Genomic DNA, 13,515 nt, shown 5'->3' on the forward strand with positions numbered 1-13,515 from the left:
GTGAAATGCCCGCTGCTGCCTATACACTCCCATTAGGGCTCGAATTGGCCCTCTATACAGACCCAGGGAGAATTTCTTCCTGAAACAAGAAAGGGCCTTTAACACTTGGGCACCAAGTATCCCACCCCCTCTCTCAGACCCGCTCTCTTTGCCCGACCTGCCTTTGCCAATTCACTAGTCACCTGCTCTGGTCCCCATGCACCATCCTGTCATTGCTTGTACTCCAGCTGTGTAATGTCATGCTGGGTCTAACCTACTGGGGGCCAAATTCAGACCCGGTGTAAGCAGGGATAAGTGCCCTAAGATCAACGGGGTGGTGCCTGCACACGCCAGCTCTGAGTTTAGCCTCAAGTGTTTTGTAAACCCCAGGCACTCCTGGAAGCGGTGCCTCCATCGCACACAACAGCACTGAGACCACACATGGGGGCAGGGGCTTTGTTTTTTACTCCACTTCTTCCTCCCCCGCAACACACAATTTGTATTAAATATTTTAAATATATTAATTTTTAAAAAGTATTAATAAAAAGCGACCGAAGGACAGAGCCGACAGAGTGAACGAGGAAGTCGTCTGATTGCAAAGGGAGAGGGGGGTCTTCTGGTGATTCACAGCTGGCTGGAGTATCCTGGATTCTTGCAAATTTGGAAGGGGATGAATAGAAAAAATATACTTAATTTTATCTTTCTGGGTTGGGAGATTAAGAGGAGGATACTGTGAAGTTTTAAATATTTTTGGTAATCCCCCTCCTGCCCCTCCAATTTCCAATTGCTTTTAGTCTTTAAGAAGATTTTCTGGCTTGGGGTAGCCAAAGAGTACAAAATCAGCCTCGTAAAGTTTGTAGAGCTGCTGCCTCCAGGCCAGAGGAATTTTGGCAAACCAGTCCTCCTCCCAGCTGCTGGCAGTCCTGTTCCGGTAGCTGGGGGGGAAGTGGAGGAGTCTGTCCACCTTGAGAAGCTGCAGCAGATGAGCTGCATCTTCGTTGAGGGTCTCCAGCTTCCCGACAAAGTCATAGTCTATCTGGCATGGGTGACACAAGCGGTAAACCTGTCTCCAGTGCTCATTGAAAGGGGCCATCTTCTCTGTCCGGGGGTCCAGTAAGTACTGGATGAAGTCAGGGAAGGAGACTTTGAGGCCCGCCTTGAAGGCCTCGCTAACAGACGTGGGGAGGTTGGTGTGGTTGGAGTAGAGCTTCAACATGGGTATGGCAAAGCGTCGGTAGAACTCCTCATTCTCTAGCTCGAACTTGCTGCGGAAGGCAGAGATGAGCCGCACGAAGGGGTCTCGTACAAAGAGGAACTTGGTGTATTTCTTCAGCTTGATCTTCATGAGGTGGCGAGAGAACTTCCCGTAGCGGCGCCAGAACTTGTTGAAAGTCAGGTGGGTGCTGGAGTTGTGGACATGCTCTCGGGGAATATCCAGGGGGTCTCGGTAGGGGACACCCTGATCCAGCAGGCTCTCACTCAGCACGATCATCACCCGCTTCCAGTTGGTGCAGGCCACCTTGGGGACATAGCAGTAGATGATGCCGTGGCGGTCATCCACAATCAGGTGGTTCAGCTCGTAGTTGGGGATGTCGTCGAAGGAACGATCCTTAGATGGGAAGGTGAAGCTGGAATTGGCACAGAACTCCCGCAGCGCCCTCCGCCGCTCAGCCTGCAGCTTCTCCTGGTCCAGGCTCACTCTGGCAATGCGGGTGGACCAGTCATAGCCTCTCACATTCTCCTCCAGGTTGCCCAAGACAGGCCTGCTGGAGCCTTGCAATGGGGCCTGCTCCGTCTTTCTGTTCAAGGGACCATTCTGCCTCAGGCCAGAACTCAGAAGCTTCTCTAAAAACTCATCCATGTCCAACAAGCCTTTGTGTTCTTCATCCTGAGCAGCGGTGGGCGGAGTGTCCGGGGCATGAGGCCTGGAGAAGGACGTGTGCAGGTAGAAATGAGCTGTCCCCACGTTGTCCCAGTACACAATGATCAGCAGGATCATGAAGACGGAACCCAGCACCACCGAGAGGCGGAACAGCCGTGCTTTGGTCATCCTAGCTGTTGCTGGGGTGGTCTCTTTCTCCTGAGTTCACCTCAGCCTCACACAGTGCTGCTTGGGACACCACATTGTGCTGCTGATAAGGAGCCTGGAAGGGTACAAAAAACAAAGTTAGTCAGTCTCTCTGATGTAGAGTGACCCTGCAGGGTAACGGCTTCCATGTGGCCATACGTACTCCTGACCCTAAGGTTTTGTGTGACAGGAGCTGTATGAAACATCTTGTTCCCACCCAACTACACACAGACCACTGGCCCTCATGGGGTTAAATGCAGGCCTTTCTCCTTGCTGTGCCAGCATCAGTCAATAGCTTAACCAGTTGCTCCTACCCAACTTACTGGGTTGCAGGTGGTTGGGGATTAGAAAGAGAAAGTAACCGGTTTCTTAGGCATGGTGCCGCATGCAGCCAGGTTAGAGCAGACTGGCCCTGCTAAGCAAGGGCTCTGGCTACTTTAGAGGATTGTTGGATTCAAAGTCAGTTATCATCTCCTGCAATTTTATCGTGAGTGTTGCAATAGCCAGCGTTTTTCTTAAGGGCTCCAGCTCCTAGAGTCATGTGATTACTTGAGAAGCTCCACTTTCATTACAAAAAAATAAAAATAAGATTTCAGCCTTCATGAGAGAAGCTTGAAAACATGAACCCTGAAATCTCGAAAAGCACAAAGTAAAAAAGTAACTAGAATTTATTTTTTTAAACTCATTTTTTAAACCAATATTATTCATGTCGGGGGCCTGCCTCATGGTTTTTGAACACTTGACGTTAGCAATCCCATAATGTGGTCTCACTCAACTCAAGACACCTTGAGCACTCACAGCTCCCACTGACTTCCAATAGGCGCTGTAGGGTGCTCAACATTTGGGGAAACTGGCCTCTTGTTGGGCTCCCAAAAACTGACCTACCCACACTAAGTGACCACTTTTGAAAATGTTGGTCTTGGCCTCCCTGTCTCAGTTTCCCACCTGTAAAATAGGTACAATGTAGGTGAATATTATGACAGGATTAATTAGGCTGTTTAGTTCATTATTCTTTATAAAGCCCTTTGAGATCATTGGATGGCAGGCAGGGGCCATGGAAGTGCAATGCATTAGAGAGGTTAGAAGGTTCCCAGTATTTTGAGAGAAAGAATAATTTTTCTTTTTTAAAACCTCTCTCTCTGATGAGATGTCACATAGGAAGGTGAATAAAAAGGTGTTAACTGCACAATCTCACTCCTGAGGAGCATTTAGGCTATCAACACAGAAAAGCACCAATTAAAAACTCCCTAAAACACAAAAACAGCCCTTTTTGCCGACATCCCCATTCTGTTTAACAGCCTCAAAACAAATCATATCCACATCAGTTATGAAAACAAAACCATTTGTGCCCATTAAGTAGCTCTGAAAGGAGCCTTTTCAAAACCAGCGCTGGGTTTCTTTCCTCCCAAAACGCTGAGGCTGTTTGCCAGCCAGTTCACACACACATGGCCTCTCAGGGCAGCAACATTTCCACGTTGTAAAGGGAGAGAAATTAAAAATAAAGAGCATCGACCAAATCCGGGCAGCGCTTGGCAACAGTACATTTGATTTAAAATTCAACACCTGAAGCGAATTGGGATTCATGGCTAGGAGGGGGTTCTTCATGGAACCTCATGTTCTGCACCCCACCCAATAGGCAAGCCCGGAGACTGGGATGGGTTAGACAAACTCTGAAATCATCGGTAGTGAATTTTCTCTACATATGGGAAACTTGCAGGGAAGGGAAGAATCTAAACAAGCCGAGTGCGAGGCTGTGGGATTGTTGGCATGCAAAGTTAGCATGGGGTCAGCGTCTGTTTTGAGACACTGTTCTCCATCCAGATGAATCATGATAAACAAAAAACAGCAACCAAACCCCTCCCCGGTTTGTAAGCTAAACAAAAATGGCGCAGAGGGAAAACTACACAACAAGGTCCAGTATGACAGCTCTGGGTACGTGTGCCCTGGAGATGAGCATACTTCCCTCTTTCCTAGGTGCGAGCCAAAGCATCATAGAACTGGAAGAGACCTCAAGAGATCATCTAGTCCAGTCCCCTGCACTCATGGCAGGATTAAGTATTATTTAGCCCATCCCTGACAGGTGTTTGTCTAACCTGCTCTTAAAAATCTCCAATGATAAAGACTCCAGAACCTCCCTAGGCAATTTATTCCAGTGCTTAACCCCCTGACAGTTAGGAAGTTTTTCCTAATGTCCAACCTAAACCTCCCTTGCTGCAATTTAAGCCTTTTGCTTCTTGTCCTATCCTCAGAGGTTAAGAAAAGCAATTTTTCTTCCTCCTCCTTGTAACAACCTTTTACATACTTGAAAACTGTTATGTCCCCTCTCAGTCTTCTCTTTTCCAAACTAAACAAACTCAATTTTTTCAATCTTCCCTCATAGGTCATGTTTTCTAGACCTTTAATATTTTTTGTCGCTCTTCTATGGACCCTCTCCAATTTGTCCACATCCTTCCTGAAATGTGGTGCCCAGATCTGGACACAATACTCCTGCTGAGACCTAATCAGCGCAGAGTAGAGCAGAAGAATTACTTCTCATGTCTTGTTTACAATATTTCTGCTAATATATACTAGAATCATGTTCACTTTTTTTTGCAACAGAGTTGCACTGTTGACTCATATTTAGCTTGTGATCCACTATGACCTCCAGATCCCTTTCCGCAGTATTCCTTCCTAGGTAGTAATTTCTCATTTTGAATGCGTGCAACTGATTGTTCCTTCCTAAATGGAGTACTTTGCATTTGTCCTTATTGAATTTCATCCGATTTACTTCAGACCATTTCTGAATTGTCCACGTCCAGATCATTCTGAATTATAATCCTAACCCCCAAAACACTTGCAACCCCTCCCAGCTTAGTATCGTCCACAAACTTTATAAGTGTACTCTCTATGCCATTATCTAAATCTTTGATGAAGATATTGAACAGAACCGGACCCAGAACTGATCCCTGCGAGACCCCGCTCGCTACGCCCTTCCAGCATGACTGTGAACCACTGATAACTACTCTCTGGGAACGGTTTTCCAACTGGTTTTGCACCCACCTTAGAGTCACTCCATCTAGGTTGCATATCCCTAGTTTGCTTATGAGGTCACACGAGACAGTATCCAAAGCTTTACTAAAGTCAAGATATACTACGTCTACCGCTTCCCCCTATCCACAAGGCTTGTTACCCCGTCAAAGAAAGTTTTCAGGTTGGTTTGACATGATTTGTTTTTGACAAATCCATGCTGACTCTTACTTATCACCTTATCTTCTAGATGTTTGCACATTGATTACTTAATTATTTGGTCCATTATCTTTTTGGGTACAGAAGTTAAGCTGACTGGTCTGTAATTCCCTGGGTTGTCCTTATTTCCCTTTTTATAGATGGACACTATATTTGCCCTTTTCCAGGCTTCTGGAATCTCTCCCATCTTCCATGATTTTTCAAAGATAATTGCTAATGGCTCAGATATCTCCTCAGTCAGCTCCTTGAGTATTCTATGAGGCATTTCATCAGGCCCTGGTGACTTGAAGATATCTAATTTGTCCAAGTAATTTTAACTTATTCTTGCCCCATTTTAGTCTCTTCTGATCCTACCTCATTTTCACTGGTATTCACTATGTTAGATGTCTAATCACCACCAACCTTCTTGGTGAAAACCGAAACAAAGAAGTCATTAAGCACTTCTTCCATTTCCACATTTTCTGTTCTTATTTCCCACCCCCCCATCATTGAGTAATGTGTCTACCCTGTGCTTGGTCTTCCTTTTGCTTCTAATGTATTTGTAGAATGTTTTCTTGTTGCCTTTTATGACTTTAGCTAGTCTGATCTCGTTTTGTGCCTTGGCCTTTCTAATTTTGTCCCTACATACTTGTGTTATTTGTTTATATTCATCCTTTGTAATTTGACCTAGTTTCCACTTTTTGTAGGGCTCTTTTTTGATTTTTAGATCATTGATCGATTTGGGTTTGTACTCCCACAAATGCATTGCAATGCAGACCAGGTCCCCTATTGCAGCACAGCTGCTTAATGTCGTATCAGTGGCAGACTCTGGCTGTAAAGCTGGATGATCCATCCCCAAAGGGAATCCTCTGCTTAGTGACAGAGATGGGGCTGAGCTGAAATCCCCAGGTCGGAACATCCCCAAGCTGTGGGGAAGTTCAGATCCAAGTTCAAATGGGCCTCCGACCTCTCTAGGGGGCCAAACTAGCCATCCAAACACCCACAACCTTGTACCTTTTCTCTGAGCACTGCCATAATCATCCCAATTAGGATTTGTACAGCACTCCATGCACAGCTCTCAAAGTGCTTCTCAAGCTTTAACTAGACGCTCTCCGAGAAGCGGAGTGTTACCATTTCAAAGCTAGGAAAGAGACTGGATTTTCAGAGATGCGGAGCACGCACACTCTCACTGACATCAAGTGGGGTGGTAGGTGCCCAGCACCTCTGAAGTACACACAGCCAAGGTGGCACACTGAGTCAGTGACAGGAACCCCATTACCTAGCCCCTGGATCTAACCACTAGGTTACCCCATTAGGACTAGGAAAAATGCTTGCTAATAAACAGAAGAGCAGCGGAAGATTAGGGCTTCGTATCAGCGTTTTAGCTCAGTTTGTCCAAAAACACTTAAAATGCACAATTTAGGGATTTTTTTCAATGCATTTGCTTGCACTGATCAGGTATGAAAGAGCCAAAGACCAGGAGTGGCTGGTGATCTAATTATCGCTTTGCACTGCAGCACCAAGCATTGAGATATGGATCTTGGATTCAGCCTCTTGTTCTGTTCGTCAGCAGGGGCTTGAAGAGCTGCAGATAGAATACATTCCATTCCGAAGAGTAAGAAGGCAGGTATTACTCAGCAATAATTCTCTAGGCAAGGTCAGTTAAGACAGGGACTGACTGGATCTACGAGTTGCTTAGGAAGATGCAAAGGGAGCTAGAGGAGGGGTAAACTGTAGTGTGTGTGTGTGTGTGTGTGTGTGTGTGTGCACGCGCGCAGGGCTGCTGGAACTAGGGGTGCTGGGTGCACGGCAGCACCCCCTGGCTTGAAGAGGTTTCCATCATATACAGGGCCTAGAGTTTGGTTCAAAGGCTCTCAGCACCCCCATACAAATTGTTCCAACTCCACTACATGTATGTGTGCGTGTTTATATGTCGATTCTTAGGCTCGCAGTCTCAGCCCATTAATGGAAGATTTGGAATGCTGCTGCTTGGCACATTGTTTTTTTGTTGTTTGTCTGTATCTGTCGGCCTGTATTGTCGGTAAGATTGTGAATTCTTTGCAGCAGGGATTGTTTTCTATTCTGGGTATGTACAGTGCCCAGAATACTGGCTTCACCCAATCCTAGCTGGAGGCATTAGACGCTACTGGGATGCAATTAAATAATAAATAATAATAATAATGTTTCAAAGAGAGAAAAGAAGTATTTATGGCACCTTAGAGACTAAAATTTATTTGAGCATAAGCTTTCATGAGCTAGAGCTCACTTCATCGGATGCATCCGATGAAGTGAGCTGTAGCTCTCAAAAGCTTATGCTCAAATAAATTTGTTAGCCTCTAAGGTGCCACAAGTACTCCTTTTCTTTTTGCGAATACAGACTAACACAGCTGCTACTCTGAAACGTTTCAAAGAGAATCACTCACATGCAAACTCTACACCAATCACCCTCTATAACATGGTGCAGCTATAGCAGCCTGTCAGCACTGCTGTGAAATCTCCCACCTCAGGACACCCTCTCTCAAGTAACAAAAGTGTTAGCCTTACCAAAATGCAGTGTTTAGTGTTGTAACAAACACTCACAGCCCTCTGGATTGTTGGAAGGATGTTCATTTTGAAAGCCACTGAATTCACACAGCTTTACCGAGCCCACTCCCAGGGCTCAAGCCTGCTTTCCGGGGTAAAGCACACATCTGCCAGAGCACAGACTGATTTTCCAAGATACACAGCAATGATCAGCAGAGGATCAAACAAAATCCTCTCCTGTTAACTCAGTCAGTGCCATATTCACTGATGGGATTTCTATCAGAGACCCATAATGGGACTTAGTTAAACTAAGCCAACTAATGGAGAAAAAAAAAACAATTCTGTCAATTGTTATTTTCTCTTTTTCAATGTCAGTGTGATTTTAGTACTAATAAAAGATGCCAGGTTGAAAGCACTGGAGACGAAAGGTCTCTATATATACACATAGAGAACAGGGGTCTGAGACAGGTGCCTGAGCCATAACCTGAAGAGAAAACCTCTCTACAGGTGAGTAGGGAGTTGACATTATATGGCCCACGCAGCCCTTGGTCTCAAAACTGAGAATGCCAGCAAGAATGCCCTTCAATGCCAATTAAGGTGGTTGTATTTGTGATGCGGATGCCTGCCAAGTGGGAACTGGGCTGAGCACCAAACTCATTTCATACAGGCCAGTTAATAGCCATTGGATGGTAATAACTTTTAGCTACTACTGACCTGGCCCGGATTGGAACCCGTGACTGGCTCTCCCTCTCATTAGTAAGCCTGGCTATTTGTCTCAGGTAACAACAGTCACAGAAACCACCAGAGACAGCAGCTCCTAACCTCTGGCATAGAGCCGGGGTGTTTATCATAGGGGTCAGAATCCACTGACTCCAGTGGTTATTATCGCAATGGATTCCATGACTCCCTCTTCCCCACTCCTAGGACTTTGTGAAACACTTTCCCCTCCAAAGAAGCTGATGATGCAGACCAGGCCTTCAGCAATGGGGCTTAAGAGCTGTTGCTATGACCCATTTTCTTCTGTTCCTGGTCCTTTAACATTTTTTTGGCGGGAGGAGTTTTGCACGATATAACAGGACATGAGACTTTAGAAAAACCGTCGATTGCATTTTTTGCCACGACTTACCACATCTTTCACCCGTGACTGCCAGGGAACTCTACTGTCCATCACCTGAGCCATCCAGCCCCCTGAGCCATAAATCACCAAACCTCGAGTGGGATATGTTTAGTCAAGCGCATTTCAGGTTTTTATTTCACTATATGGTGTAAAACGTTTGAAACCAACTGAGCTCCAGTGATCTGCTTTCTCTAAGAGGGGAAACTCAGCAGATTCTGACATCAGAGTCAGACCAGGACTGTGCTGACTTAGCCAAAACCAAGAAAGATTTTTGCTCAGTCTGCAACATCCAAAATAAACTGCTTTGCCCCCAACGCTGCAAAAATCTAATGGCTTGGCTAGACAAGGTAAATTTGCATCAGTGTAACTACATCAGTGTCAGTATGTCACACTGATACAAACCCCTAGTGCAGACACAAATCAGGCTTACGCTAGTGCAGCAGTTCTCAAACAGTGGCTCGGGATCTCAAAGTGGGTCATGACCCTGTTTTAATGGGGTCACCAGGACTGGCTTACACTTGCTGGGGCCAGGGGCCAAAGCCAAAGCCCGAGTGCCACTGTTTGGGGCCAAAGCCAGAGGGCTTCAGCCTTGGGCAGTGGGGCTGAGATTACAGGCCCCCTCTCTGGGCTGAAGGCCTTGGGCTTTGGCTTTTCCCCTTCCTCCATCCCCAGAGTAGTGGAGCTTTGGCCCCTCCCCGGGACTGGATGAGCTCAGGCTTTGGTCCCCCCTCCTGGGATGGTATAATAATTATTTTTGCTATTGCATCTTAGCCCAGTGTGGGATATATACACGGAGGGGTTGCACCAGCATAGCATCATCAGTGTAGCTACATCAGTGCATTAGACAGGATCTTAAAGCTGCACTTCAATAACCAACTGAAGTTAAACGCATTTTCCTTCATATTCATTCATTTTTTCCCCACCTCACTATCACAAAGTCCAGTGCCATATGGGTTTAGCAGTACCAGCCTCCCCTTCTCTAATTATTTACTTGGAAGTGTTAACTCAAGAACCATAAACATTTCTAGGCCTTGTTCTACAAGGGGTTCCCAGAATACAGCAGGTTTTATTTGTACATTACATTTGCTGCAAGGCCCAATACTCACCCATCAATTCTGGGCCTTTCAAATACTGTATAGTCTGAGCAAGTCTCAGTTCCCATAGCCCTAGCCTACAAGAATCTGGGATGTTTTTGTTACAACAACCTTTGCTCTCTGGACCAGCTATGCATCAGAACATTGCGGTTCATACTGTCTGAGTTTACACTAAAAACCCCTTTTGTAAGGCCAATTTTCAAGTGTTTATAACTTTAGTATTTATAATTTACAGCTGTGACATTTTACTCCATGCTGAAATTTTGCCTCTTGGGTTTCAGTGCAATTAAATTGCTTTACAGCTTAGTAGTTGAGTGGGTCAGCAAAGGGCAAGTTCTGATGGCCAACACTAGCTTGCAGCAGCCCACATTTTTATCAAACAAAGATTTCCCAGTAAAATGATAATTTACCAGTTTTCTTTCTGTAGTATCTGATCAAAGTCTGCTGTTCTCTGGTCTTTAGAGCCCTGAAGAGGGGGCACAGACCTCAGGCTATTTAATACCCTGTCCCAGCTCAAGAGTGAAAGCTTTTTAAAATGTCAAATGGGCTATTTTAAAATTATAACCCTAAGAGTCAGAGAGAAAAAGAAAAGCATAAAAACACCAGAGAGGGGACCTCCCCATCCATTCACCACACCACAAACCCGTGAAGACCAGTTGGGGACTGCCGGTTTCCAAAGCCATGGAAATGACCTGGGCTAATACAGGAAACATATGGCTGAGTTACAAAACCCATTACACAATGAAACAAACATGTTACTCAGCTGCACTTGAAAGTACAGAGTCCCAACACGTCCCAGCCAGCCAGGGCTAGGACTATGGAGGAAGATGACTGCATCACTCAAGGATCCTCTAGAACAGTGGTTCTCAAACTTTTTTTTTTCCGGTGAACCACTTGAAAATTGCTGAGGGTCTCGGCGGACCACTTAATGATCTTTCCAAATGTTGTTTGTAACGTTAGCTATCTATCGTAAAGCGTATTGGATAAAAGCACTGTATAAAAAAACCCTTAATAATAAACTTTTTTTGTTCTACAAATGAAAGCACACAATTCATATTTTAATATCAGTAGTCTTACCTTTCTAATGCGATGGATTTGCCCTCCCTACCCTGCCATGGCAGCCCCCAAGCTGGGACTGGGAAGGAGGTGGGTTCTCTCTCCCACCATAGCAGCCCCCCAAGCTGGGCCCGGGAAGGAGGACAGTCTCTCCCCGGCAGCTGCAGTCTTGGAGCTAGGGAAAGTCGCCACTTTCTCTGGCCACTGCAGCCCTGCACATCCCAAATGCTGCCCCCCTTTCTCATCCCATTGCCCCCTCCCACTTACCCCCTATTCCCCCCAAGACCACCACCTCACCTTACATGTGCGTCTTCTCCAGGGTCCAGGCATCTAATTAGAGGAGCCATGCCTGGGAGGCTCCATTAGTTAGGTGGGTGACCCTTTGTTCTCTCGTGTGTGGCCCTCCAGGCACACACCTTAGAGAGAACTATCTACGGACCTACTGAATGGAGCTCGTGGACCACTGGTGATCCGCAGACCACAGTTTGAGAACCCCTGCTCTAGGAGTTAGCCACAGAAGAGCATTACAAATTCAAAAGGATTTACCAGCCCTTTTAGGCATAGCATACCTGCTGCTGATCCACTGGTGAAGGGATGGGCTTCATAAAGGTCTCATCATCCAGGGCCTAGATGCATGAAAAGAAGATACATGACCTACTACAAACAGCAGTTGATACAGATGATCATTTCTGTTCCCTTCTAAATTTCCATGCTAAATCCATGCAGTTACTTAAAGACCTAATATTACAGATCTGTTGTCCCAACTGTAGCCAGAACTTGCAAATGTCTCATTTTATCATGGATATAGGGTAGTGAGGCACTGAGCTAACCCTTTGATGGCTGCAGTATAAATACAGAGTCTCTCCACACCAGTTTTGAACCAGAGTAACTTCACCAACTTCAGCTGGCTTACTTGATTTACAGCAGTCTAATGAGTGGCGAATCAAGCCCAAAGATTAGATTGGGCTAGAATCAGGGCCATGGCTTCCCACATCAGAAGACTAGGGCCTTTCCCATCAAGGACAAAACATAAAACTCAGTCTCCACATAGGCACTTCCACTCCTCCCCAGCTATTATTCTGCAATCTCACTTCTATTTCTAGCTTCCACAGATTTCTGTTCAGATCCAACCAAAGAAGGAAAAACAAACCAACGGATGAATACACACAAAGGGGTGGGGAATATAGCAGGTCTGAAGTGATGAAGTACAGCTGGACTACATCAAGGGGCAATCACCCACCTCACACCCATATCTGTATCAAGCAACATCCGGTGACAAGTGTAAAAGTGGCTTTACTGCCACCAAGTTCCAACATCTGGGTCTGACAGAGAGCAACAGAGACCCTACTCCATGGTCCCCATTCCTGAGAGCCAGCTGCTTCCAGCACCCTCCCGACTCTCTGTCAGGTAATATCAGGAGCCCTGGCTGGACCCAGGCTGCGATGCTGCCCAGAGCCCCCCGGAACCGTGTGCACATTCACAAGCATTGTCTCAAATGGCCAGCAGCCATTCCTAGCCCGTTCTGTGCTTTCCCAGGGCCACCACAGGCTACGCAGCGCCCTCAGAAAGCCTCACCCACAGCACCTGGCTTTCTGCCCTGAGTGTGGCTTCAGGCACAAGTCACCCCCGCACAGCCATCCCTCTGCACATACGTGGGCCACCAAGATCAAAGACAGGAAGTTGGGCAGCAGGAGGAGCTGGTACGTCTGAGCTTCCCCGTCAGTATTCACATTGACAAAACCGACCCAGCATTAAATGCATAGAAATAAACCTGAGGTCAGCAGCACCGCTGGCCAGCGGTGCCCGGAGGGGGGCGAACCCCGCGCCGCTGGCCAGCGGTGCCCGGAGGGGGGCGAACCCCGCGCCGCTGGCCAGCGGTGCCCGGAGGGGGGCGAACCCCGCGCCGCTGGCCAGCGGTGCCCGGAGGGGAGGGGGGGGCGAACCCCGCGCCGCTGGCCAGCTGTGCCCGGAGGGGAGGGGGGGGGCGAACCCCGCGCCGCTGGCCAGCTGTGCCCGGAGGGGAGGGGGGGGGCGAACCCCGCGCCGCTGGCCAGCGGTGCCCGGAGGGGAGGGGGGACGCTGCAGACCCCTCGCACCCTGGGTGGGGGTCACGGTTCCGTCCCCGCGCCCGGCCAGAGCCCCCCCGCCCCGGCTCCCGCTCTCACCTCCGCCCGGAGCCGCTCGGCTAGCGGCGGCGGCCCCGACCCCGACCCCGACTCCTCCCCCTGAGCCACCGCCTCTCGCGAGAAGCCGGCCGGGGGGGTCCGGCCAGCGCAGGCGTCGCTCGGTCCCTCCCCGGGCCCCGCGCCGCCCGCCGGGCGGAGACTCGGTCCCGCGCTGGCTGGAGCGGAGCCTTGGCCCCCCCCCCGGCCCCGGCCCGGGGCGGGACCCGCCCCCCCGGGTATGACCCGGGGTGCAGAGTGGGCGGGGGAGCGGCGTTTAAGTCAGGGCCCGCCGCCGGGGCGAGCTCTTCC

The 13,515-nt window shown here is 48.0% G+C and overlaps 1 protein-coding gene across 2 annotated transcripts; it reads right to left on the minus strand.

Moving 5' to 3' along the window:
- Positions 1-427: 427 nt before the first annotated feature.
- On the minus strand, positions 428-13,336 carry CHST12 (carbohydrate sulfotransferase 12). 2 transcript variants are annotated; one of them, XM_038420280.2, is made up of 3 exons: positions 13,207-13,336; positions 11,611-11,667; positions 428-2,123 (listed from the first exon to the last, which is right to left on the minus strand). In XM_038420280.2, exon 3 carries the CDS (start codon positions 2,027-2,029, stop codon positions 770-772), a length of 1,260 nt encoding a protein of 419 aa, XP_038276208.1. In that variant the 5' UTR covers positions 2,030-2,123; positions 11,611-11,667; positions 13,207-13,336; the 3' UTR covers positions 428-769. The 2 variants fall into 2 exon arrangements, with proteins under 2 accessions (XP_038276208.1, XP_043349897.1); XM_043493962.1 differs by lacking the exon at positions 13,207-13,336 and adding an exon at positions 12,813-12,863.
- Positions 13,337-13,515: the final 179 nt, after the last annotated feature.

Source organism: Dermochelys coriacea, chromosome 10, assembly GCF_009764565.3.
Source record: "Dermochelys coriacea isolate rDerCor1 chromosome 10, rDerCor1.pri.v4, whole genome shotgun sequence".
NCBI lineage: Eukaryota > Metazoa > Chordata > Testudines > Dermochelyidae > Dermochelys > Dermochelys coriacea.